The sequence below is a fragment of the Vitis riparia genome, chromosome 17 (genome assembly GCF_004353265.1).
Source record: "Vitis riparia cultivar Riparia Gloire de Montpellier isolate 1030 chromosome 17, EGFV_Vit.rip_1.0, whole genome shotgun sequence".
NCBI lineage: Eukaryota > Viridiplantae > Streptophyta > Magnoliopsida > Vitales > Vitaceae > Vitis > Vitis riparia.
The window spans coordinates 7,315,940-7,343,646 of NC_048447.1; the positions used below are offsets into that span (position 1 = coordinate 7,315,940).

Consider the following 27,707-nt stretch of genomic DNA (forward strand, 5'->3'; position numbering starts at 1 on the left):
CCCAAATCATGTATAATGTAATATATGCTAAGCGAGAATGTCATAAAGTACAATGCATGGAATAAAGATGAATAAAAGTGAAATTTGAATATTATTAAATAAACAATGAATTTCAAATCTATTATATCATGTAATACTTCTCTATCCTAACACATATTTGGGTCTTTAAAAAAATTGTAAGAAAAAGAAAATAGGAGAAAAAATAGAAAGATTTGGGTCTTTAAAAAAATTGTAAGTAAAATGTAAGAAAAAGAAAATAGGAGAAAAAATAGAAAGAAAAAAAATGAAGAAAAATTAGAAAAAAAACTAAAAATAATATTTATTTCGTCAGATCATTCACTCATTCCCAAACCAACCACTCCCCCCCCCCGCCTTTTTTTTATTTTTTATATAAAGATGAAATAATTTAAAATATACTAAAAGCGTCTCATCCAATTTTGTAGAAGTTTTTTTTTTTAAAAGAAACAATTTACGTAAAAATTGTGGAGGCCCAGGGCTTAGCCCATCATCACCTGACTTTACGCTAAAAGCTTACTTTCGAGGATTGCTTGCAGCACGAACATCGCTCTCAGCATTCGATCATTTCTTCTCCAAACGCTGCCTTTCGAGCGATCTCTGAGTTCAAGGTACTTCTCCAATCTCTGTTAATCAATCAATTTCTAGGTTAGGTTAATTCGTTTGGATCCGATAAAATAATGACAGAATGCAAAGAAATAAAATTTTCACCATCCGGGGCTCGAGATGGCTTCAATTGGCACTTTACCTGAAACTCATACAACTCCTTGGCTTAGTTGATCCTTTTTTTTTTTTGGATTTTTTGGCAGCAATGAAAGTGAGAGAGATAACCTAGGAATCAGAATGTGTTTTTCTTTTATTTTTCTTCATTTTTCTTGCTAACCAAACAGAGGGTTTGGGTTTTCACTCTGAGTGCTTTATAACTTGGGAATACTATTGCTGGAAGTTTTGAAATCTAGGTTTTCTCTTTGAGCAGCGTGAAACTATTGCAAGTTTGGATTGTCGTTCGTAATAAAATATTTTAGGAGTTATGGTCTTTGCTTTCGGGAATCTTTTCTTATATAAAACTATATTTAATTTAGATGCAGAGGAAATATGACAAAAGGAATTAAAATTTTGAATTGTAAAATTTTCACTAACTATGGATGCGGGAATACAGAAAAATGCCACTCTAGGACTGTTTGGACTTAGGCTTACTTGACCTGAGGTTTTTTTTTTTGGAAGAAAGAGATGGGAGATAACATAGGAATGAAAATGTTGTTTTGATTTATTGCTCCATTTTCTTGTTAACCAAAAAGAGGGCTAGAGTTTCTCTTTAATGCTATTGCTGAAAATTTTAACCTACATTAAACTAGGCAAAAGTGCAAGAGTTTACAAAATTCTTTAGACACCAGATCAATTATAGAAGCCCCATATCTAATGTTTAAAACAAAGACCGTCTCATTTACAGCTCAAACAGGGAAAAAAAATAAAGAAAAGAAAAGAAAAAAAGAAAAAAAAAGGAGAAGAAAAGAAAAGAAAAAGCAAAACAAGTGCTTAAGCAACATTCCCGACTGAGCTACGTGAGCTCCCATAGTATTGGCCCTTGTTTTTGTGTCTAGTATGCAAGCAAAAGAGAAGATTTATTAGAATTGTTGGAAACGAAAATCAGCTCAAACATCTTGGATGGTTTATCAGATGTTCAGATCCCACATTATGTGGTGGGGGTATAATAAAGAGCATCATACATTCTGTTTTATTTATTTATTTATTTTTGCATGCTGGGGGTGGGGAAGTGGGGTTGTACTTTTTTTTCTTTATTTTCAAGAGGGAATTTAGTATTTCTTTTATGCACCCTTCATTAGGTGCTTTTAATACAACTTCTTTTACCTAACAAAAAAAGAAAAAAAAAATCCATTGATCAAAATGCTATGCACGGAAAGATCAGATTGTTTCTATTATTTCTTTGTTAAATTAGACGAGCATTTGGGGTTATTCTAATCTGCTAGGCATAGAAGGATAAGTCAACATTTTTTTTTTCCTTTTTCTATCTCATAACTTCTAGGGAAGGAAAATATGACATGGCTATCCTGATGAAAGGCTATTATTTCCAAGTTTTAAGTCCTCACTGCAATAACTTAACAGAATATCATCCAATCCCAACATCCCATCAAGAAGATCCTCATCTTTTGTCTTTTGGAGAATTTTCCAATCCAACAATAGTTGGGCTAGGAAAAGGGCAAAAGCATTCCCCTCTTCCACAACCTATGTTGATTTTTAAAAGAATAAAATTCTTAGCTCTGAACATCTTTTGATTGATCCTAATGAAATTTCCTTGTGATTTGATTATCTTCCAACTTGGTTATTTTGAATCCACTATTGAACTTTTTTCCTATAGGAGAGTCAAATTAACCTACATTGGCTTGAGAAGGATAACTTTTGCTTATGTAAGAGTTGTTTTGGGTGTATGGAGAGTTGTTGTTGACGATTGACTTAAAATTATGGTTTGGATGCTCAATGTATACTGAACAACTTGAAATTTGGCTAAGTATGAAATATTTTCCTGATTATTTAGACCTATTCCTATCCCCATCCCAAAAAAATTTTAAACGGGGTGGGGTGGGCAGGGGAAACAACAACATTTCATACATAGACTGATTTCAAGCTGTATGGCATACTTTAAGCATCCAAACCATGCACATTTTAACTCATCTTTAAAAAGCAACCCATATGTACTCCCAAAATGATTGTTACCTAAGCAAAAATGATGTTCCTCAAGCCCATGAAGTTGACTTTGACTCTTTTGTAGACAAGAAATTCGGGAGTGGATTCTAGACAATTGATTTGGGAGAAAATAAAGTTTGGACTGAAATTGCCAACTAACCTAAACTTACTGACAAACATGAAAGGTGCATGGGGAAGTAAGTGGGTGGGTTTGTTAATAGTTTTTGAAGGTTAAGGTGGGTGGGGATATAATTTCCTTAGAATTTTTCTTTTTGTTTTTTGAATTACTTGATGGAGAGTAAAAATATAACTTAAAAAGATAAAGGTTAAAACATATTTGGTTTAGATTAATTAATCACAACTTCATTAATTTTATCTTGTGAATGGTTTTTAAGTGAACTTATTTTTGAAATGATTCTTGAGTCACTGTGCCACTTATTTAAAAACATTTTGATGTTTAACTTAAAAACAACAAGTAAATTTCTCAAAACATCGACATATTTAATGGATGGAGTAAAGGTGGACCGCTTCCTAGTCATTAAAAATTAAAACTGGTGGTGTTTAGCTCCAACTTACAAATAAACTAAAAGGGGCAGATGTTTTTGGCACCAGAATCACCATTTGATATTTGATTCACAGGCACACAGAGGCATACGCCCAGTTTGGGGCTTTGATGGAGTGTTGAGGAGCGATATTTTTTCTAGTCCAACAAGAAAATAGGTCAGAGTGCATCCTAAGGTTTGCTCTTTCTTTTTGTTATGTAATTGGTCCTATGTTTGGTTGTGCAAACCTAATATGTTAAATCTGTTGATGTTGGTGAGTTTTGTTGAAAATGTTTTTGACTTTACCATGTATGTTATTTACTTTTAATGCAATATCAATGTTTTGAAGCTTTAAATTTGAAAGATTTATTCTCATAACAGTTCCTCCAGAAGTGGTTTTTGTTGGATTGTGGTGGGTTTTGTTCGCAAAAATATTTAATTAAGGTTCATCAGAAAGATATTTAGAGCTGAGTATTTTTTTTCTTATAAAAATAAATAAATGAATAAATAAATTTTGGGGGAAGAGGGGAGTGCTTTTGCCCTTTTTCTAGCCTGACTATTGTTGGATTGGAAAATTTTCTGCTAAATGAAAGATGAGGTGGGATATTGGGTTGTGGGGGGTGGGGTGTAGGGGGCAGTGGTCGATAGTACTCCATTAAGTTATTTTTGTGAGGCCTTGAAATAATTTGATACTGAGGATTTATAAATCTCACCATTAAGAATACAGTGGCACATGGTTGTGATTGCAGCTCCCATAAACTTCTTATAAACATTCATATGAACCTTTGTGGTTCAGGGTTGCATCCAAGTAGATGTCATTTTTTGTGCTCTACTAACCGTTTTTTTTTATTTTTTATTTTTTATTTATTTTATTAAAAAAATGGGCAAAGAGTATTTTGGCATAGAATAAAGCATTATCAGCTCTCATAACATGGAGAAAGTAATGAAATTGTATGTAATGGAAATGCAGAAAAAAGTTAAATGGTCTTTTCATAAGAATAGCTGTGTCATTCTTAAATAGTCTTTTCTATAGAAGTTATGAAATAGGAAAAATACTGGCATATCCCTTTATGGCTGGCAGGTTAGGAGAACCTCAAATTCTAGTCTAATTTAACAAAGAAACTATAGAAACAATATGATTTTTCCCTGCATGACATTTTGATCAATGGATGTCTAAATCAGAAATATTGAATTTCCTCCCAAAAAATAAACAAAAAGTAGAGCAAATACAACCCTTAACCCTCCCCTCATCCTTCCCTCACCCCACCCACTACCCACATAACGGAGAAAAATTGAAAAGAAGTGTATCATGCTCTTTATGATACCCTCACCACATAATGTGGGATCTGAATTATCTGATAAGCCACCCAAGAGGGTGTTTGAAATGGTTTTGATTCTAGCGGTTCCAATGAATCTTCTTTGATTGCATATTAGACACAACAACATGAGTTTGTCTCATGGGAGCTTCATCCTTATCCTGACATAGCTCAGCTTGAGAGTACTATATTGTTGTATCTAAAGGACTGGAGTCTACCTATTTGTGTTCTTTCTACTCTCTCTTTTCTATTCTTTTAATTATAATATTTACAACATAGTTCAAACTCAGGAATGTTTCTTAAGTCCTTATTCTGTTTATTTGTTTTGTTTGAGCTGTAAATATCTGGCCTTTGTTTTAAATGTTTAGATATGAAACTTCTATAATTGATTGTTTCTATGGCATTTGGTGAATTCTTGGCTTTTGCCTCAGTTTAATATAGATCAATTCAGCATCAGACCCCAAGTTTCCACATGTAATCTCTTTTTTATTTGCTTGGTTTTACTTTAAGGTGAAAAGCATTATTGGTCAATGGATACGGGTGGCAATTCCCTTCCATCTGGAGCTGATGGGGTGAAGAGAAAAGTGTCATATTTCTATGATCCAGAGGTTGGAAATTACTACTATGGGCAGGGCCACCCCATGAAGCCACATAGGATTAGAATGACACATGCTCTTCTAGCCCACTATGGATTGCTTCAGCATATGCAGGTTCTGAAGCCCTGTCCTGCCAGAGATAGAGATCTTTGCCGGTTTCATGCGGACGATTATGTCTATTTTCTGAGGGGTATCACCCCTGAAACACAACAGGATCAGCTGAGGCAACTAAAGCGTTTCAATGTTGGTGAAGACTGCCCTGTATTTGATGGTCTCTACTCTTTCTGTCAAACTTATGCTGGTGGGTCAGTTGGTGGTGCAGTCAAGCTAAATCATGGTTTCTGTGATATTGCTATCAACTGGGCTGGTGGGCTGCATCATGCTAAGAAGTGTGAGGCTTCTGGATTTTGCTATGTGAATGACATTGTCCTGGCAATCTTGGAGCTTCTTAAACAGCATGAGGTTTGTCAAATGTTATTGTGCATTATTCTCACTTCTCCTTTTGTCATCTTTTTTTGGCTTTGCCTTAGAAATATCAACTTATTACTGATGACCATATGCTTCATATAATGTGCTGAATCAAATATCTTCTTGCCTGGGATGTTATCCTGGGAGTCCTAGAGATTCTTAAGTAGCACAAGGTTTGTCTAATGTTGTCGCACATTTTTGCCCCTTTCCCCTTTGTCATCTAGTTTCACTTGCTTTTAGCAGCATCAAGTTGTTACTGATGTCAATATGCCTTTTGTGAGTCTGTGCTGGCTCAAATATCTTCTTTCACTATGATATTGTGGCTTTTTTGCTCGTGGATGGAGAAATCCATGGTGGAAATTCCCCCATCAAACACTAAGTTGCTCTGACTAACATTTTGTTAGATGCGAATTATGCAATAACTTTGAATTGAAGATGCCTGTATTTTATCAGAGCATAATTTGAGAACATTGCTCGGGGAGTGGGGTTTTTGTTTTATTATTATTATTTTTAATTTTGTTTTTGATCTTTCCCCTTTTTCTTGGTGGGGATGGGATGTGGTTGTAGAGTGTCTCATGCATATTGTCCCTGTCATTTTCTTGTCAATGTACTGTTTGAGAGGCTCCGATGTTTAATTCTTTTTGGTTGTTGGTGATTTGTGTCTGAGTCATGTCAGGCAGCCTGTTGTTTTTATTTTCTATTGTCTTTTTTCTTTTTGCTTGTTGTTGTTCTTTGAATTCTTCCTATTTATTAGGGTGTGCCTACCTTTTTATTTTTATTTTTTATGTTCCCTGTAGTATTACCCTATTTCATTTTCTAAAAAAAAAAAAGAAAAAAAAAGAAGAGTTGATGTAAACAACCAAGGAAGCACAATGTGTCCTTCAGAACAGGCCCTAGGGGTCCTTATTTATTGCATGACAATCCCATTGCTAAAAGGCTTTAACATCATAATTTTCTAAAATATTCCCAATGATCCTGGTTAGAGCTGCAACCCTATAGGTTTTATTGCCAACAATTTCCAACACCTCTGGCCTCTTGCTCTGTCCTCAGATCTTGACATCTTAGCATCCACATTTCTAATCTCCTTTCCCATTGGGAGCCATAGATAAACAGAGGAACAACTAAAAGCCTGATTGGATTGGCAGACAAAATTTCTTCAAACTCTTTGGTCTCTAGAGTCCTAAGAGAGGCTTAGAAATTACTTAAATTACATAGAGCATGAGGAATGGAACTTTGCCTACAAGGTTTTTGGATTTATGTCCAACAAAATCACCTAAATCAATGCTAAAAGAGTATGGGGCCCCAAGTGTGTTTCTTTTTCCAAGATTATAAAGCTAAAATGAGAATCTTGGTCATGGAGGAGATGAGACAGCAATCCAAGTGATGTGGGTCAGACAAAAAATCCTTTTCACAACAAATGGAAAGGTGCTTTGCAGTCTTGCTACCATTCTTACTGAAGATGCACATACTAAAGTGTGTAATCTTTTAACCTCATTTTGGATTAGTATTTTCATTCAGCTTCTGTATTTTTCTTTTAAGATTTAAAGAAAGTCTCTTATGTTTGGAAACTAAGGATGCCATCCTCAAATCTTTATGTTGGTAATGTAATTGTGAAAATCTCATTGCTTGCGAGTTAGCCTATGGTTTCTGTTGAATCTTTAGCCAATTTTACTTCACTGTTCATTTTAAGAATGTTGTTTTCTTGGAAATCTAGAAAGTTGCAGTTGAACTTTCTGTCACCACAAGTATTTTTTTTCAATATTAGAGTTCACAGTTTGAATCCCACAATTCATGTGAATCTTCAGCCAATTGATTTTTGTCTTTGGTTTGATTCGTTTGAATTCCTCTGACCATACATGGTATGTTGTGACATTTTGTTGGGGTCTTTTGAAACTAGTGAGGCTTTAGTCTATGGATTTTAAGAGAATAGATGTGTCCTTCATGATGGCTAGATGAAAATTTTGTTTATCAGAAACTAATGGTGAATGCACTTCATAGCAGCAGAAGTGGTACTAGGTGTAGAAGAATGGCACAAAAAGATATTTCTTGCTTACCCCAGTAACTTGGATGAGACATTTTTGAGTTGAATTCTGAGAAATAATGCATTTCAAATTTCCTTGCTTGTTGGTTGTTTGAATTTTCATTTCTAGAACTTCTTAGAGAGCAAAAAGAAATTTTATGATTTATAATGTAGCCTATTTTTTATTCAACCTGATTCTCACTGCAATTTATGTTATCAATGTTAGCTATATAACCACCAGTAATTATGTCACAACAAACAAGTTTCAGTTGTTGGGTTGGTTTGACCACCATTTTATTGTCATCTTAATCCCAGATGATACACGTAGTCAAGGCAAACCATGTGGTCCATGTCCACATTAGTACTTCAGAAATAATGATAATGCTTTCAACCTTAGCATCATAAATTGGTAGAAGATCTGACTTGATTAGCAATGAAGCTTGTCTTTGAATTTGAATTAGGTCTTGCATCCAAATAAGTAGGCTACTAGTTTTAAGAGTATATTTGTTTCCTGTTACTGTATTCAGATCCTATCCTTTCTTTTGTTAATTTTATTATTGACTGTTTACAGCGTGTTTTATACGTGGATATCGATATCCACCATGGAGATGGTGTGGAGGAGGCTTTCTACACAACTGACAGGGTCATGACTGTTTCATTTCATAAATTTGGTGATTATTTTCCTGGTACAGGGGATATACGTGATATTGGATTTGGGAAAGGGAAATATTACTCCCTTAATGTTCCATTAGATGATGGGATTGACGATGAGAGCTACCATTGCTTGTTCAAACCGATAATTGGAAAAGTGATGGAAATTTTTAGGCCTGGTGCTGTGGTTCTCCAGTGTGGTGCTGACTCCCTATCTGGGGACAGGTTAGGATGCTTCAATCTTTCAATCAAAGGTCATGCAGAGTGTGTTCGGTTTATGAGATCATTCAATGTGCCACTATTGCTGCTGGGTGGTGGTGGTTACACCATCAGGAATGTTGCTCGTTGCTGGTGCTATGAGGTATAGTGTTTCAACCATCTGTAAGTTATGCTACATTTTTTAATTGGTTTTTTTCCCTTTGATTATGCATGCTTCTGGTGGGGTTTCAGCTGTTACTTGTTGAGAAAGGGAAATTGAGCATTGAATAAAAAATAACTGTTTTGTGGGATGCACATGTGTTTTGGCTCTAAGTTGGGACTGCTAATCTATCTCCAGTCAGTGTGTTCACATGATGATATAGAAAGGCTTGTTATTACTTGAAAGGCAAAAGAATGGACTACTTAATGCCGTTAACTTTTTGGTTAAATTTTGGGTACACATGTTGTAGGGAGATTTAGTAATATGGTGCATTTTATTGCTGATGAGTTCATGTTTGACAAATACAAAAAATAGTTAAGATAAAATAAAATATGGAAGAGCCTGACTTTATGAAATTACTAGTTGCTGTAACAGAATGAAAAAGGCATTATTTGGTTAGGAAAGCAAAAAATTTTCTCATATAGAATATTGATGGGGTGATGAAAGTTATAGATTGAAAAATCATTAAGGAAAGGGATTCTTTTGTAATATTTTTCAAGGAAGTTTGGATGAGATTATCAAGATTGTCAGTTTGACCTTTTAATTGTTAGATAACAGGTCAACAATCTATCTCAAGTTGACTTGGGCTTAAACCTTAACACCCAACCTAATGGGCAGCCTTTCAATGTATGGGCAAAATAAATAGCTCTGAGGTTTAAACTCGTGATCGTACATAAATCAAGACTTTGGCACCGTATTATGACCATCGGTTTGATCCACAAGTATCAAATTGGTGGTCTTAACTAGGGCATACTTAAAAGAAATATGGGAATGTGGGAGAAGAATCAGAAATGGTAGTTAGTGAGGTTAAGCATAAGCTAGATGCTGATGACATGGAGGAAGACTAAGGTCTACTTTCTAAAGTTGATAATTTGTGGTAGGAGAAGTGGTTTCTATTAAGATTGAGGGATAATTTTAACTTGAGGGATGACCATTCTAGTATTAGATGAAAGACTTTATGGCATGTTTACTTTGATTCCTAGGATATCAAATGAAGGCATGTTTATTAGAGCTACCATTTCTTGATATTCTTGTAAATGTTTCAATATTCCTGACTTATAATTCCTTTCATTCAAACTCATAGAAACTAGGTCAGCAATGAAATTTGGTACAAACTTGGGAATCATGTAAGAATGAAATCATGAATGAAGTTGGATGGATAAAAGTATATGTGGCAGAAGAAGGAAAACTTTGCTGTTAAGCAAGCTATGCGACCAGAAGAAAGAATATACACCACTCGACTAAGAGCATTAGCTGCCTTGTTCTCAACACCAGATTTATGCCGAATAACAAAGGAGTATTCTTGTAAGAAAGAGACCCCATGCTGAGCAAGATGTGCCTAATGAAAGCATAGAAACATAGTGTTTTGAATCTTGTTTGGATAAGATGATTTGTAATCAGTCGGTTTTAGTGGAGAGAAAGGTTTTTCAGGTGAAGTCTGAAGATTGCAATGGAGGAAAGTGGATTTCAATAACAGAGAGAAGCCGAGGTTTTGTGGTTTCTTTAGGTTTTGGAGAGGAGGAGACGGGTTGGTTAGTGGAGCAGTTAGAGAAAGCTGTGGATTTGGAGGCTTCTAGGGGTTTCGTTCGAAAAATGAGGGGCAAGACTAGGACTCATCTGATGGAGATATGCTTTAATAGCAGAGGGAGATATATGAAAATCACAGAATATGTTGCAAAGAGAAAACCTTTGGTCTTAGTTGTTCCAAGAGGTGTTAATGGCTGTGGGTGGGAAAATCTGAGGAAGGTGATTGTTTCAGTCCAAGAGTTCTCTGTTCAAGCTGAAAGAGATTCGAAGGAGAAGCAAAAAAAGCCTCAAGAGTGCAAAGGAATGTATAGAGGTGAGAGGTCCTATGCTGATGTGGTTGCAGAGAAAGGAACGAGGATTGGTGCAGAGATGCCAGTTGGAAAATGGGCAAGAGCTGTGGTTTGTGAAAGTAAAAGGAAAATACGAGACTGGTATGAGGTTGGAAAAATTATAGCGAGAAGAGTGGGGATAAAAGGAATGGTGTCTGTAACACCCATTTCTGCTTACAAAGGGTGTTTTTTTGTGGAATCTGCAAGGAAAGCTCAGTGGATTCAAGAACAAGGGAGCTTCACTGCGAGAGGAGAGGTTATTGCTCTGAGGAGATGGTCGCCAAAAGAGAATACAGTCGTTAATGGAAAATTTAAACGGGGGTGGTTGGAACTAAGAGGTCTCCCTTTCCACATGTGGGATGAGGTGCAGTTGAGACACATATTGCAGCAGTGGGGGAGGGTAACGAAGGTGGCGAGGAAATCTTTAAAGCTTGTTGATCTGACGAAGGTAACATTGTGGGTGGAGATGCTTCCATATGTAGTGCTTCCAGCGCTATTAGAGGTAGAAGATGGAGAGTGGACACACATGGTTGCAGTTACAGTCACCGGAGAAGATGACGGAGAAGATGACGGAGAAGACTCTATCAGGCCTGAGTCGAATCGCAGCAAGGACGAGCTGAGGTCAGCCGGGGGTTGCGTCTTTCAGAAGCCATAGAACGCTGAGGGGCTACGAGCTATTGATAGGACCTTTGAGAGCTATAGCTGGTTGCCTCGTCATCATTCCCATTTTCGTTCTTCAGATTCAAAATCGGCTAAGGGGGAGAAAGGAAAGGGAAGGTGGAGGCTGGGCCCAATGGCGGGAACCAATATCGGGCCAACTCCAGACGCCCTTGAAGCCCGTTGTGAATGGGCCCAACTTGAGGCGCAAGATTTTGGGCCCCTAGCGGGTCCAGCCCATAAAGGATCCTCTAATGGCGGCCCAGGTGCATCTTCGTCTTCAAAGCTCCTAAGACCAGGGCTCACTGCAAAGAATAAAATGTCGGAAGCTCTTCTTCACGTGTCGGCAAAGCCGAAAGGATCTTCAGTCTCCGTAAGGCGCAGAGCAAGAAGTGGGCCGCCGAGTTTTGAGGAGGCGTCTTCTACCTCGAAGCGAATCTTAGAAGGAGGTGGCTCACTGGAGACAAATCGAGACGCTTCTCGGGGCAAATCTCACTCTAGAAAGAGCGATCTCTCCACTGGTTTTGAAACACCCAAAGATTCTACCGGCGAGGCAGAGGGAGAAGAGGGGATTCTGCAATGCGATTTGTTCAATGAGGTGCGTACCCCTTTCTCAGCTGTTTCTGAGCGAGATCTTCCTCTGTCTGGGGCTTTTGAGCCAAATCTTATTCCCGAAACCTCTGTCTCTTTGGTTCATCCTTCTCGCTGTCAGTCTTTCTCTTCGATTCCGTTGGAGTCAAGATACGCCGTTCAGCGTGGTTCCGTTTCTATCTCTCCTGTGGTGTATAATAACCATCGTGGTGGTGCGTCCTGTTCGGAAGGTGTGGTGGTGCCCCTAGAAACCTCTAACCGTAAATTTAAAGACCAGCCTCTTCTTAGGGAAACTCTTAGCAACCCTGAGGTGCGTGGTGTCTCAGGTGAGGCCTCGTTCCCAGTGCCAGAACCTTCCACCCTCCATTTGGAAGGTTTTCAGGTTGAGGGGCTTACGCCTCGGAAGATGATCAAGGTTCAGTCGGTTCTGGAGAGTTTGAGGGTTAGAATTGTCAGGGATAATGGAAAAGGTATGGAAGGAGAGAACAAGAGTGCTTTTTCTGAGGACAAGGTTTATTCCAGAAGAAAGAAGAAAAAGGACTTTGGAACTTGAGGAGAGGATTAGTTCTGGGTGTGGGTTGTGTTGGGTTGTTTTTGTTTTCATGAAGATCTTAAGTTGGAATACAAGAGGTTTAGGATCTAGGAAGAAAAGGAGGACTGTGAGAAGGTTTTTAAGTACTCAAAACCTAGATGTGGTGATGCTTCAGGAAACAAAGCGTGAAAGTTGGGATAGGAGGTTTGTGAGTAGTGTTTGGAAAGGTAAAAGTCTGGATTGGGTTGCTCTTCCTGCTTGTGGGGCGTCGGGGGGGATTGTGATATTGTGGGATTCAATTAAGTTCAAGTGTTCAGAGAAGGTGTTAGGATCTTTCTCTGTTACTGTAAAATTGAACTCTGATGAGGAAGGGTTTTTTTGGTTAACCTCAGTGTATGGCCCGAATAAGGCTGTGTGGAGGAAGGACTTTTGGATGGAGCTTCAAGACCTGCATGGTCTGACTTTCCCAAGGTGGTGCGTAGGAGGGATTTTAATGTGATCAGGAGGTTATCTGAGAAGATGGGTGACTCTAGGTTAACAGCCAACATGAGGTGTTTTGACGAGTTTATAAGGGAAAGTGGTTTGTTGGATCCCCCTCTTAGGAATGCGGCTTTTACATGGTCAAACATGCAAGCCGATCCTATTTGCAAGAGGTTAGATAGGTTTTTGTTCTCTTCTGAGTGGGATTCTTTTTTCTCTCAAAGTATTCAAGAGGCCCTTCCTAGATGGACCTCTGACCATAGCCCAATTTGTTTGGAAACTAATCCTTTAAAATGGGGGCCGACTCCTTTTAGGTTTGAGAATATGTGGTTGCTCCATCCTGAGTTTAAAGAGAAGTTTAGAGATTGGTGGCAAGAGTGTACAGTTGAAGGTTGGGAAGGTTACAAGTTTATGAGGAAATTAAAGTTTATTAAATCAAAGTTGAAAGAGTGGAATGTAGTGGTCTTTGGAGATTTAAGAGAGAGGAAAAAGCTCATTCTTACGGACTTAGGCAGAATTGATCGAATCGAACAAGAAGGGAATTTAAATCTTGATCTGGTTTCGGAAAGGACCTTAAGAAGGAAGGAGTTAGAGGATTTGTTATTGAAGGAAGAGGTACAATGGAGACAAAAATCTAGGGTTAAGTGGATTAAAGAAGGGGACTGCAACTCTAAGTTTTTTCACAGAGTGGCCACTGGAAGAAGAAGCAGGAAGTTCATAAAGTCTCTGATTTCTGAGAGGGGGAGACTTTAAATAACATTGAGTTTATTTCTGAGGAGATTGTAAATTTCTTTGGGAATCTCTACTCCAAACCCGAAGGTGAATCTTGGAAGATTGAAGGGATTGATTGGGCCCCTATTTCTGAAGAGAGTGCAATTTGGTTGGATAGACCGTTTTCTGAAGAGGAGGTTCGAATGGCAGTTTTCCAATTGAATAAGGAAAAGGCCCCTGACCCTGATGGCTTTACTATAGCAGTTTATCAAGAGTGTTGGGATGTGATAAAAGAGGATCTTATGAGGGTGTTTCTTGAGTTCCACACTAAGGGGGTAATAAATCAAAGTACAAATGCGACATTCATTGCTATGGTGCCAAAGAGAAGCCAAACTTTTAAAATCTCAGATTATAGACCTATTAGTTTGGTTACAAGTTTATATAAGATAATTGCTAAGGTCTTATCAGGGCGTTTACGCAAAGTTCTTCATGAAACAATTTTTGGCTCTCAAGGAGCCTTTGTGGAAGGGAGACAAATTTTGGATGCTGTATTGATAGCCAATGAAGTGGTGGATGAGAAAAGAAGGTCAGGGGAGGAAGGGGTTGTCTTCAAAATTGATTTTGAGAAGGCCTATGATCATGTGGATTGGGGCTTTTTAGATCATGTGCTTCAAAGGAAGGGGTTCAGCCAGAAATGGAGATTTTGGATGAGGGGCTGTTTATCTTCTTCTAGTTTTGCTATCCTAGTTAATGGGAATGCAAAGGGTTGGGTTAAGGCCTCTAGAGGTTTGAGACAGGGAGATCCTCTTTCTCCTTTCCTTTTTACTCTAGTAGCAGATGTTCTAAGTAGGTTGATGATTAGAGCTGAGGAAACTGGGTTAACTGAGGGTTCTTAGTGGGGAGGATAGGACTAGAGTGTCCTTGTTACAATTTGCTGATGATACCATATTTTTCTCTAAAGCCTCTTTGGACCTTCTTCAAAACCTTAAGATTATCCTTTTGGTTTTTGGGCAAGTATCTGGTTTAAAAATCAACTTAGAGAAAAGCTCCATTTCAGGTATTAACACTAGGCAGGAGGTGTTGTCTAGTTTGGCTTTGGTTTTGGAGTGCAGAGTATCAGAGTGGCCTTTGTCTTATTTAGGCCTCCCTTTGGGAGGGAACCCAAAGACAATAGGCTTTTGGGATCCAGTGATTGAGAGAATTTCGAGGAGGCTGGATGGGTGGAAAAAGGCCTATTTGTCTTTGGGAGGGAGGATTACTTTAATTCAGTCTTGTCTGTCTCACATCCCTAGCTACTTCCTCTCCCTTTTTAAAATCCCTGTATCTATAGCTTCAAAGATTGAGAAGATGCAAAGGGATTTCTTTGGTCTGGTGCCGGGGAAGGGAAGAAAGATCACCTAATCAGATGGGAGGTTGTTAGTAGACCAAAGGAGATGGGAGGTTTGGGCTTTGGGAAGACTTCTATGAGAAATATTGCCCTCTTAGGAAATGGCTTTGGAGGTTCCCTAGAGAAAGGAGCGGTCTTTGGCATAAGGTTATTGCGAGTATATATGGGACACATCCTAATGGATGGGACGCCAACATGGTGGTTAGATGGTCTCACAGATGTCCTTGGAAGGCTATTGCTCAAGTTTTCCAGGAGTTCTCCCCTTTTGTCCGCCTAGTGGTGGGCAATGGGGAGAGAATTCGGTTTTGGGAAGATCTTTGGTGGGGAAACCAAACTTTGTGTTCTCAATTTGTTGATCTCTACAGAGTTATTTCTGTGAAAAACCTCACTATTTCAAATGTTCTTGGCAATTCCTTACCATTGTCTTGGAATTTTAACTTTCGCCGCAATCTAACGGATTCAGAAATTGATCTCCTTCAGAGATTAATGTCCTCCCTAAATTCTGTGCTTCTTTCCCCTTCTTCATCAGACTCAAGAGCGTGGTCTTTGTCTTCGTCAGGCTCGTTTTCAGTGAAATCTTTTTTCTATGCCTTGTCAAGAGTTTCAAGTCCTTTAATGTTCCTTCCGGCCAAGTTTTTATGGAGCTCAAAAGTCCCTTCAAAGGTTAAGGCTCTCGCTTGGTTAGTAGCTCATGGGAAGGTAAACACTAATGACAAGTTGCAATTGAGAAGACCCTACAAAACCCTTTGTCCTCAATGGTGCATTCTTTGCAAAGGAAATGGAGAGTCGGTTGATCACCTTTTCCTTCATTGTCCCATTACCATTGGACTTTGGCACAGGTTGTTCAATCTAGTAGGTATGATTTGGGTCCCTCCAAGGAGCCTTGAAGACATGTTGGTTATTTCTTTTAAAGGCTTGGGGAAATCATTAAGAGGCAAGACACTTTGGCAGATTGCTTGCCTTACTTTGATTTGGATGGTGTGGCAAGAAAGAAACAACAGGATCTTTGAGGATAAAGGGAGAACGGAAGAGACGATTTGGGATTTGATCCGGTTTTATTCTTCTCTTTGGGCTTCTTGTACTGAAGCCTTTAGAGGAGTTCCTCTAAGCATTCTACAACTCAATTGGATTGGGGTTTGCGTTTCAAGAGTTTGAAGTTTGTTGGGGTTTCTTTTGTTTTTAGGTTTCTATTGTTGGGTATTTTCTGTGGTATTTGTGTAGGAAGGACCTCTCATCCTTCCCTTGGTTTTTTCTTTCTTTTGTCTCTTTTTCCCTCATGTATTTGTTCTTTTTTTAATATAATCTTCTTTGTTTCTGATAAAAAAAAATAATAATTCCTTTCATTCCCCTTCCTTCCCATTCTAATTTTGTTTCTTTCCATTCCCTTTGATCTCATAGGCCTAGTGTTTAAGGGCATTCCTCTCAATGTTGTCCAACTTGACTGACATTTGGTGTGTAAGTCATAAGGGTTAGTTTAGAGAGGAGTTTTGTTTCGATTTCTATTTGAAGGAGCTGTGTTAATCCTCATGGATGGATGAGAGGTTTTATGTTGTATATCATCGTATGGTTCTATATGAATGTATAGGTCTTTTTAGTTTTTTTGGAGAATGTTTTATCTTCCATTTTTTGATCAGTTTTTTGTAAATCTAGGGAGGATTCCCTATCCTTCTTATATACTTGCTTTACCCTATTCTAATACATTTTGTTTCTTATTAAAAAAAGGTAGAGAAGTTTTGAATTACTTGTACAAAAATGTTAGATATGTATTTGTAATGAAATTTAGGTTAAAAATATTTATATTTTGTTAAATATTTATATTTTATTGATTAAGAAGAAAATGTTCTTAATCTTCTTTATAACAATTTAATAAATATTAATATTTAAATAAACGAAATAAAATGAACATAAAATAGTTATTTATTAATTTACCTTTCATGTGCTAAAGTCTCATTTTTATATTGTTTATTATATGAATACCCTCAATTTATATTAAAGAAAAATATTTAATGTTATACTAAATTGATTAAAATGTTTAGGTGTATGAACCTATGCTATTGTATACAAAATCTCCTAATTTTAAAATTTAATAATTAAATGTCTTTATGTCAATTTAAAATAATTACAATAACACATTATCTTTAATGTCATTATGCTATTATTTTTAATTTTTAAAATATATCATTGTTTATAATGTGTCATTGTGTCAAATTAATGTTCAAGTTTAATATAATTAAATATATTTTTACCTTAATTTAAAATAATTACATTAATCCTTAGTGCCATTTTTGCTTTAACTTTCTTTCGTCTAAGAAACATAATGGGTTTCCTTGGGGGCTTAAGGAAATCGATTCTTCATTTTGAAGAATGAGATTCCTTAAAATTAGGTGGATCTTATATCTTTGATTAATTCCTAGTTGGAGTTAACACCAAAAATGAAAGGAAAGGGAATGATTCCCTTCATCGAATTCCTCGAGAATCAAGTAAACATCCAATGAAAGGAGTCATTCACTTTCCTTCCATTCCTAGTGTTTGCTTCAACTTGGAAAACTTATTATCTTTAATGTCATTGTGCTATTATTATTAATTTTTGAAAAATGTCATTGTATATAATGTGTTGTAATGTCAAATTAATGTTTAAGTTTAATATAACTAAATATATCATTACCTTAACTAAATATATATATTTTTTTTCTTCCCCTTTGGCCTTGTTGCCTTGTATACTTCGTGTATACTTTCAGGTGTACTTAAGGCTTTCTTTAGACAATTGCTATTACTTATAAAAAATAAAAAAAATTACCTTAATTTAAAATAATTACATTAATCCTCAATGACATTTTTGCATAACTTTGTTTTTTATAAGAAGCAAAATGTATTTCCTTGGGGCCTTAAAGAAACCGATTCTCCATTTTGAAGAATGTGGTTCCTCAAAATTAGGTGGGCTTTATAGCTTTGGTCGATTTCAAGTTGAAGTAAACACTAAAAATGAAAGGAAATGGAATGACTTCCTTTATTTGATTCTTCAAGAATCGAGTAAACATGCCATGAATCATTCACTTTCCTTCCATTCCTTATGTTTGCTTTAGCTTGGTAACAATAGGTATGGGGCCCATGTAATTTTGAGGAATATCATTTTCCAAAATAAAGAATAGGCCTCCTTGAGGTCCCCATGGAAAGTCATTTCATTTCCTTCTTGAATGAAAGTTAGCCAAATGCTCTTAGAGACTAATGTAATTATTTTAAATTAATGTATGTTTAGTTGTGTTATTAAAGCTAATGACATATTAAAAATGTTGTTAGAGATATTAATTTGATATAATGACTTATTAAAATATAGATATTTTTTTTTTTGATAAGTAAACAAGATATGCATTAGAAAAGGCTAAACGCCACAAAGCATACAGGGAGTATACAAGACGGCTACAACCTCAAAAAGAGAAAAAAGACCAAAAAAACTACCTCCCCTCAAGTGGAAGCTATCCACTCCAAGAAACCTATAAGGGAGAAAGACTTCTCACCTAAGTACACTTTGGCCCAATTCCATAAGTTACAGACAAAAGAATTCTTTAATCTCTGAATATTCAACGCACCCCCCCTAAAGGCTAACCTATTCCACTCCAAGAATGACTTATTAAAAATTTTGATATAATGAAATTAAAAATAGTAATATATTTTTTAAATATTAAAAATAACAACAATATGATATTAAAAATAATGAGTTATTGTAATTATTTTTAATGACATAGTAAGATATTTTAATTATCACAATTGTAAATTGTAATATAGGCTTTATGTAGCCAATACATATTTTAGTTGATTTGGTTCAATATCAGATATTTTTAAAAAATTGAGGGCATCCATGCATTGAAGAATATCAAATTAGTGAGGCTTTAGCACATGGAAGGTGTTGGTTCAAAATACTAGAGGGTTGAAACTAAGTGGAATTAAACTAAGCTCCAAACACCAACAAACAAGGAAAAGGAAAAACGAGTTTAGAGACTTATCAAATTAGGGTCATTGAGGCATGATATAACAATGTCCTAAAAGTAGATCTGACCTCCTCAACGATCAATCTCGGTGTTGCAAGGAACTGACGTCCTATCTTTAGGATTCAACAGCTAAAATTGTCGTATAGGTTGCATTCTTTGGGCAAGGTAAGGATAGAAGGTTGGTTGTAGGAAGGTTGTAGTAGTGGGTATGGTTGTAGGAAGATTGTAGTAGTAGGTATGGTTGTAGGGCAAAGGACTGGAGATATGCAATGGTAGATTACCGTGGTCATCTATGGTCGGTTAGATTACAACAATGAGTTGTACTCATTAGAAACAGAGAAACATAAAGGCCAATATGATGGATTGCAGTAGTCATCGGAAATAGAGAAGCAAAGAGATTAGTATGATGGACTACATTGATCTTCAAAAACAGAAAAGCAGAGAGATATGGAGATAGTGGAAATAGTAGATCAAAATTCAATGAAACTTCATTTTTAAATTTTTTAACTCGAAGGAAGGGCTTTTATAGGTAGAGTTCTAATGGGACTCTCCTATAAAAGTTGAACAACTCAACAAATTTAAATGAAATTAATTAAATTAATTAAAATGTGGGTTAACATACCTAAATCGTTAAAAGCTTTAACAGGGAATGACTTAGTCTAACTTTAATTTGGAATGATTCCTTCAAACTCAGAGGTTTAAAAATTAAAAATTAAATTAATAATATCGAATTAATTTCAACTATGAAAAATTTGGTTGGAATCGTTTGCTTACGTATGGGGATCCTCTTGCATGTGATGTACAGGAACGACACGCATTAAGGTTTCTTGGATTGGGTTGCTTGGAATCCCATTGGATGGGCTTGGACCTTATGGGTGTGCAAGGCTTCCACTTCCCTCTACACAAACCCAAGAGGCTAAGGAAGTGAAACACGATACAAGTTATAAAAAGTTTTAATCTCTTTTCAAGGTGGAATTAATAACTTTATGCACATGCATTCCAACATGCACATATATGCACTCTTCCAACGGTTGGAAATTTATTTTTTCCTAGTTTTTGTAAATCAAAACTTATTTATTATCCTATGGCTATTTCATAGCCTATGGACACTAATACTCAAGCCAATCTGAATTGATCTTATAAGAAATCTGCTACATGACGAATACGTTTCTTTTTCAAATGATTATCGTTAAGTAGCTTTGGATTCTACTGTTCCTTTAGTTGTGTTTTTTCATTCTCTTCCTCACTTATGCACTTTATGGGGAATTGTTGGAAGAGTGCATGTGTGTGTGTGTGTGTGTTTGAGTGCATATGCATAAAGTTTTCAATCCCATATTGGAAAGGGATTGCATTTTTACATCTTATATCATGTGCCACTTCCGTAGACTCTTGGGCTTTTGGAGGGAGAAGTGGAAGCCTCATGTGCCCATGGGGCCTAAGCCTATTGAATGGGATTTCAGGTGGTTTGATTCTGGAAACCTTAATGCGCATTGTCTGTGTGCATTAAGCATAAGGGAACCCTCTTTTTTATACACGCATGATTCCAACCAAAATTTTCATAGTTCAACATTAATTAATATTATTAATTTAATTTTTAATTTTTTGAACTCTTAGTTTGATAGAGTCATTCTCGGTTAGAGTTAGACCGAGTTATTCCTAGTTAGAGCTTTTAGTGATGTTGATCTATTAAACCCTTGCTTTAATTAATTTCATTTAAATATGTTAAGTTGTTCTGCTTTTATAGGGGAGTCTTGTTAGAATTCTATCTATAAAACTCCCCCCTCAAAGTCTAAAAAAAAAAAAGAAACCCGATTTTTCATTGAATCTTGATCTGTTGCTTCCATTGTCTCCACATCTCTTTGTTGCTCTATTTTCGACGACTATTGCATTCCATCATATTGCTCTGCCTTCTTCTTTGTTTTTGACAAGTACAACTCATTTTTGAAGTGTAACTGACCATAGACAACTATAGTGATCTACCATTGCCTACCTGCACTCCTTTATTATTTACTTTGTTACCATCTTCTTGTAGTCATACTTACTGTAGTAGTCTTCCAACAACCATACCCATTGGTGTGCCTTCCTACAATCAAGCTTCTATCCTTACGTCTTCTGAAGGAATTTCTAATTGTTCAAGTTGTATTGTACCTCACCTAAGGAGTACACATTAGACGAGACTTTTGGCTATTGAATGTTGGAGGTAGGACATCGATTCTTCGCTGCATTGAGATGGATTTCTAAGGAGGGAAGATTTACTTTAAGGACAGTGTTTTGTCATGCCTCAACCACCCTAACCCAATAAGTGTCTAAACTCCTTTTTCCTTTACCTTGTTTGTTGGTGTTTTAGGCTTAGTTCATTTTGACATAATTTCAACTCTAGTATTTTAAACTAACAATCTTAAAGTAAAATCTAAATTAATGGAGACTTCTTCCTTGGTTCACACCCGTCTTGACCCTCGAAGATTGATCCTTTCAATGGGACCTTCTTCAAGAGATGGCAGGAAAGAGTCTTTTTTGTAATTGACGTTATGAACTTGGAACATATTTTGATGAACCCAAAACCCAAGGACAACTCTAAAAATTTACCTACATGGGAACTTGTAAATAAACAAGTTAGGCATGCCATCCTTCGTATATTTTCTAATATATTGCTTTAATGTATACTACCAACACAAGATAGCTAAGAATATTTGGGATATCATGAATAAGAAATATGTTAGGAAGGACACATGAACCCAAAGATATTCTCTAAGGAATTTTAGGAAATTCAAAATGACCAAGGATAGAGATGTATCATCTCAAAATCCACGATTACCACTTGCTAATTACTAACTTTGCTCATGAGGATGTAAAATTGGATGAACCTTTTGTAGTTGGGTATTTGATAGAAATTCTTCTAGATTCTTGGAAGATTTCAAAACCAACATAAAGCACAAAAGAAAACAAATGTCTCTAGAAGATGTTATAATCTATATTCAGATTGAAGAATAAAAAAGGAATAGAGACAAGATTGAGAAAGCTAAAGAATTGTCCTCTAAGGCTAATGTGGTAGAAAAAAAGCCTAGGCACAAAAATAATAGGTCTAGGAAACAAAACTCAAAGACCAAATCCAATTTAGTAAACAAGGTCTAGAACCTAACAATTAAGAAGAGAGGTAATTGCTTTGTGTGTGGCAAGCTTAGACATCATGCAGCTTAGGGCTATCATAAGAAGAGACTTGAGAAGTCCAACCCAAGAGCAAACCTGATAGAGACAGAGGTGATAGTTGTTGTAGTGTCATCTAAGGTGAGCATGGTCACTGGTGTGAAGGATTGAGTGGTAGACTTTGGGGCCATTGGGCACATCTATGGTGATAGAAGTGTGTTTACTTTGTATACCTCTATAAAGGAAGGAGAGGAACAAGCATTCACGGGGCAATTCTAGATCGCCCACGGTGATTAGCAAAGGGAAAGTTCTCCTCAAGTTTGACCTCAGGCAAAGTGCTTGCCCTGAGCAATGTCCTTCACGTGCCAAATATTCACTGGAACTTGGTGTCAGTATCTCTACTCGGAAAGGCAAGAGTGGGGATCTTGTTCGACTTAGATAAAATCATGTTAACTAAGATGTATTTGTTGGGAAGAGATATTGCAATCAGGATCTCTTCATGTTGGATGTTTATGAGATTATTACTAAGAACAATGCATCTTCTTCTACTAATTTAGTTTACTCTTGTGATTTGTGGCATGGTAAACTAGGAAGGATATGTGAACTTTTCTTATATAAAGAAAATGGTTGATCTATGTCTAATTCCTAAATTGTCCTAATAAACCACGAAAAATGTGTAGAATCTAAAACCACAAAGAAATCTTGCAAAATTGTAGAAAGAGAATTTGAACTACTAAGTTTAAATCAAAGTGACTTAGGAGATCTTAAAAATATAATGACAAGAGGTGGTAAAAAATTTTACATCACTTTCATGGATGATCACTTGGGGTATACATGGGTATATCTTTTGAGAAACAAAGATGAAGTAAGAGATGCTTTCATCAAATACAAGAATGAAGTAGAAAATCAACTAAGCAAGAAAATAAAGAAACTTAGAAATAATAGGGGAGGAGAGTATGAGTCCAACTCCTTTAACTCCTTTTCTTAAGATCATGAGATCATACACAAGACTACTTATTCCCTAGAATATGGAGCAGTAGAGAGGAAAAATAGGACCCTAAAAGACATGATGAATGCAATGTTGGCAAGTTCAGGAGCACCCTTGTATCTATGGGGGGAAGTTATGCTCTCAAAAAGCTTAGGAGGGTATGAAAATGGAACATAATATAAGTTGCAAAAAGTTTCAATCCCTTTCTAATGTGATATTGACAACTTTATGCACATGCACTCCAACACACATACATACCCACACGCATGAACTCTTCCAACAAAAGGTAAGTTAATAAACAATATTTTTATATTTATTTTATTTTATTTATGTAAATTTAACAATCATTTATCAAATTTTTGTAAAAAAGGATTAAGAATATCATTTAAATAAGAATTAATTTTAATCAATAAAATGTATACATTCTTTATTTAAATTTCATTTTAATTATATATAGCTAACATTTTTTTTTTTTTTTGCGACTAATTCTAAATCTTTCACAACCTTTTTTGTTTTTTTTTTTTTAAATGAAGATATAATCATTTTCAAAATATAATATTAAAATGAGGATAATGACTAAGAAGAATAATTCATCTTATTTTTGAATAAATCAGTACATGATATATATATGTATAGGACTCCTCTACACTAAAAAGGAAGGAATTGCCATCCCTAGCTATGCAATTCCTAAAATTTAGGGTTAGATTTCTTAGATTTATGGTAAAGGAAAAAATACCACAATATTAGAAACCAGCCTAAATTAAATACAAAATACACAATTCATTCCTAACTTTGTGTTATGTTGACTTTTCAACATAGGCTTATTTAAAAAATGATTAATATAAATTTTTTATCTTTTTGTACGAGGGCATTATAGTAATTAGCTTCATTATCTTTTTATTTCTTGATATTCTTGTAAATACTCCAGTGAATTCTTATTCTCATTAGTCTTCTATTGACTTCCTCCCTATTTTGATTCCCTTTATTTCCATTCCTTTTCTTCCGAAGTTTAGTAAATATGTCATTTGGTCATTATGATATTCTTGCTGTGAAATGCAAAAGAATGGGACTAGATGGTTTGGCTTGATTGGCTAAGTGATTGAATTGGATGAAAGAGTATCAAAATGCAAAAACTTGTAAAAATTTATGGTGCTTTACCTTTATGTGTTCTCATACTTGTAACTCACCTTGATTCCAACTATTAGTGTGGCTGACTTGTATGAACTCTCATGTCTTAAGAAAGTATGAATTTTGGAGGTTATTTCTGCAACAGGGTTTGTTTTTGTTGACACTTGACAATTGACAACAAGGATAAGACCAAGTTTTTGGAGAGACTTGACCATTTAATCTCTCCAGAAGTTTTCTATCTTTTCTTTTTCTTTTTCCTCCACATTTTAGTTTATTTAACAGTTGGTTAAATATTGGCACATGTTTTCCTTGGAAATTGTTGTATTATTTTATTTTATTACTTTTACAGCTTATACTTTTATGTTCTGCTAAGATGCTAACTTGAGGGGCCATTGCTTGGTGCAATGGTGACTTCTTCATACTTCAAGTATGAAAGCATGGGTTATGGGGTTTCATTCAGCCACCTTGTGCCAGAATGCTGAAAGATAGATCCATAAATTGATATAATATTGATGGCAATTTTTGAGCACATGGTTTATTCCCTGTATCTAAATAGCTTTGCAGCATGGACTGAAAATTCAGAGAATCATCTTCATAATCTTCTTTTGGCACATGTTATAATTTTTCTGTAAGATTCCCTCATGACTGGCCACTTGTTTGTGGTAACATGTAAGGTAGACGGGAGTTGCCCTTGGAATAGAAGTTGATGACAAGATGCCACAGCATGAGTACTACGAGTATTTTGGTCCGGACTATACTCTTCATGTTGCCCCGAGTAACATGGAAAATAAAAATTCACACCAGTTACTGGATGAAATAAGGGCTAAGCTTCTCGACAATCTATCAACACTTAGACATGCACCCAGTGTCCAATTTCAGGAAAGACCCCCTGATACAGAGCTCCCTGAGGTGCGTTTGTACCGCTATCATTTTATGAATATGTATATCTTCCATTCCTCATTTGTGTTTCAACAAATAGAAAAAAAAGGGGCTCTTTTTTCCTTGTAGAATTTTGGGATAATGACTTTGTTCTGATTCGCTATAGCATTATAATATTTATCCTCTCAACTTTTTCCCCATGAGTGGATGAGTCTCTCCAGATTCTTATCAATAAAAATTTCATGCATGCTAATTACAGCTTTATGGCAAAAGGAAGAGTATTTAGTTTTAAGCTCCGTTTGATTGCTAATAAAAATAGAAAGAAAACTGGAAATTTGGGTATATTGTGGATTGAATTTAGAGTGCCCGTGGTAAGATTTCAAATTTCATTCTCTTTCCTTTTTCTTTTTTCTTCTATTTCTTGGTGATCGTATGGAGAATTATAGAAATTTATTAATGCCTTCAATTTTTCCAATTAGATTAAAATTTCTTGGATATTGTATTTCTGGTTGAATTTTCCATGAAAGCCCTTTTAACAAAGCTCTTCAGCTGGTACCTTCTCAACCAGTGATTGGTAGGGAATATAAAATTTGCATCTTCATTTATCATTGTTAAAAAATGATCTTGATCAATGTTTATTTGTTCACCATTTATTTGCTAAGTTATTGCAAATATGGCTTGCATGATACTTGTGCATGGTTAGTACAATTTTGCTGCAAGCACTAATTTCTGTTGAGATACAGTTGAAAACTCCCCCAATTAATTGGTTTATCACTCGTGCATAATCCTCATCCAAACTTCATGAAATCCTCCATCAAATTTGTGTAGAAAACGAAAATTATTTTTTTCTTTCCACTCCTCGGTTCCAATTCAATCTTAAACATATGTGCATATGTAGCAATGTGCAACAATTTTTATGCTCTGGAACTAAAGGATCATGCGTAGTACTCAGTGCGGAAACATTCCTTCCCACAGCTTCAGTTATCTATAGATTTATTTTTCTGAGTTGGGATAATTGATACCACTTTCCTTTTCATTGTTGGTAGAGCGACGATGGATCTGTTCAATATTCGGGGGACTAATGGGTATCTTGGGAAACCAGATCCCTCGGTCCACTTGATTCTGATAATGTATCATTTTTAAATTAAAGCTTTAATTATTATTTCTGTGTCCATTTTTATAACTTATGTTAACATTACTTTTAGTTATTCCACATGATTCATTCATGCTGTTTGCTAGTTCATGTTCATACAATTTTAAGTTGTGACGCCTTTTGTATTTTGGAATGTAATGACATATCTGTGACTTTATTGTTTGTTTTGTAATGACATACTTGTTGATATATACAGGCTGATGAAGACCACGACGATGGAGATGAGAGATGGGATCCAGATTCTGATATGGAAATTGATGATGAGCGGTATTTTGTTTCTCCTGTCAGTTCTTTTTCTCATTGTCCTATACCTTCAAACTTGCATTTCACTTGCTTATTGGTTTTGCAGTAAGTCTCTACCAGGCAGAGTAAAGAAAGAAATTGTCGAACCAGAGAGTAAAGATTTGGTATGTCCTGTTCCACATGTTCAGTAGGGTCTGGAACATGTCTCAAAATCTTATCTTCTCTATGTTTTTTCCTTTAGAAAAAAATTATATGAACACATTTTTGTTAAATCACCTCTACCTCCAATTCAACATCCAATCCATCACCATAATTAAGGCCTCAACTACTTCTGGTTCGACTTCCAATTTTATCAGTGATCATATTGATAACATTTAATTCGTGAAGTTGCCTTCAAATGGGTGGTGTAGATAGGACTACAATGATTAATATTAATTAATAGAGTTCTTGCCCTTTCAAACTCGTTGCACCCTCTATGAAAAAGATTATCTTGAATGGTAGCTATAATTCACTTCCTTTTCTCCTATTTGAAGATTTTTTAACTTTCAGATTATGTGATTTATGGCATTGGACTGAAATATTTTGTTATCATGTTTTCCCCTTATTAATTTTATTTTCATTGATTCTGGCTCCTCAGGAGGACAAGAAAGGAGTTGCTGAGCACTCAAGAGGCTTTGATACAACTGTGGAGGAGACTGCATGCTCAAAGGTAAAGCAGCCAAACAAATAAGCATGCACATAATATAAGTAAAAAATAAACATGAAACAGACAAATTCTTGATCACTAATTGTGTTTCTTTTTTGAAAATTGTATTTTCAGGCTTCAGATGTGTGCCCTATGCCAATAGATGAACCAAGTGTGAAAGTTGAACAAGAGAGCTTGAACAAGCCATTTGATCAGCCTGCCCCCACGTTCCCGAAGTCATGAGCAACTTTATTGCATGGATGGCAAGCATATGTTGGCAAGTATTATGCGTAGTAGAATTATTTAGTACATTGAGTAAACTGCAGACCTGTAAATGGATGAGGAAGAAACCCAAAAATTTGGTGTCTTAAAAGAGCTGCGTAGAGTTGAAATTATGAGTGAAGGTTTAAATTAAAGCGGAAATGTGTTGTGATGGTTGGACCTTTGAACAAGTACTCTTAACCATAGAATGGGTCATTCAATGTTGATATTGTAAGAGCAACTTCATATCTATGTACTTGAAACTAAGCCTTATGTTCCATACCTTTTCTCATGTTA

General features: G+C 35.9%; 1 protein-coding gene across 2 annotated transcripts; it reads left to right on the forward strand.

Moving 5' to 3' along the window:
• Nucleotides 1-503: 503 nt before the first annotated feature.
• On the forward strand, nucleotides 504-27,707 carry LOC117905217 (histone deacetylase 19-like). 2 transcript variants are annotated; one of them, XM_034818164.1, is made up of 9 exons: nucleotides 504-626; nucleotides 3,358-3,456; nucleotides 5,087-5,634; nucleotides 8,232-8,672; nucleotides 24,868-25,098; nucleotides 26,418-26,488; nucleotides 26,571-26,628; nucleotides 27,102-27,173; nucleotides 27,285-27,707. In XM_034818164.1, exons 3-9 carry the CDS (start codon nucleotides 5,107-5,109, stop codon nucleotides 27,390-27,392), a joined length of 1,509 nt encoding a protein of 502 aa, XP_034674055.1. In that variant the 5' UTR covers nucleotides 504-626; nucleotides 3,358-3,456; nucleotides 5,087-5,106; the 3' UTR covers nucleotides 27,393-27,707. The 2 variants fall into 2 exon arrangements, with proteins under 2 accessions (XP_034674055.1, XP_034674056.1); XM_034818165.1 differs by having other exon boundaries at nucleotides 3,358-3,438.

Coding starts and splice junctions, on each gene's coding strand:
- LOC117905217 (XM_034818164.1), top strand. CDS start 5,107: ATGGATACGGGTGGCAATTCCCTTCCATCTGGAGCTGATGGGGTGAAG. Junction 25,099..26,417: donor CTGATACAGAGCTCCCTGAG/GTGCGTTTGTAC, acceptor TGATATATACAG/GCTGATGAAGACCACGACGA. Junction 26,489..26,570: donor ATGGAAATTGATGATGAGCG/GTATTTTGTTTC, acceptor TTGGTTTTGCAG/TAAGTCTCTACCAGGCAGAG.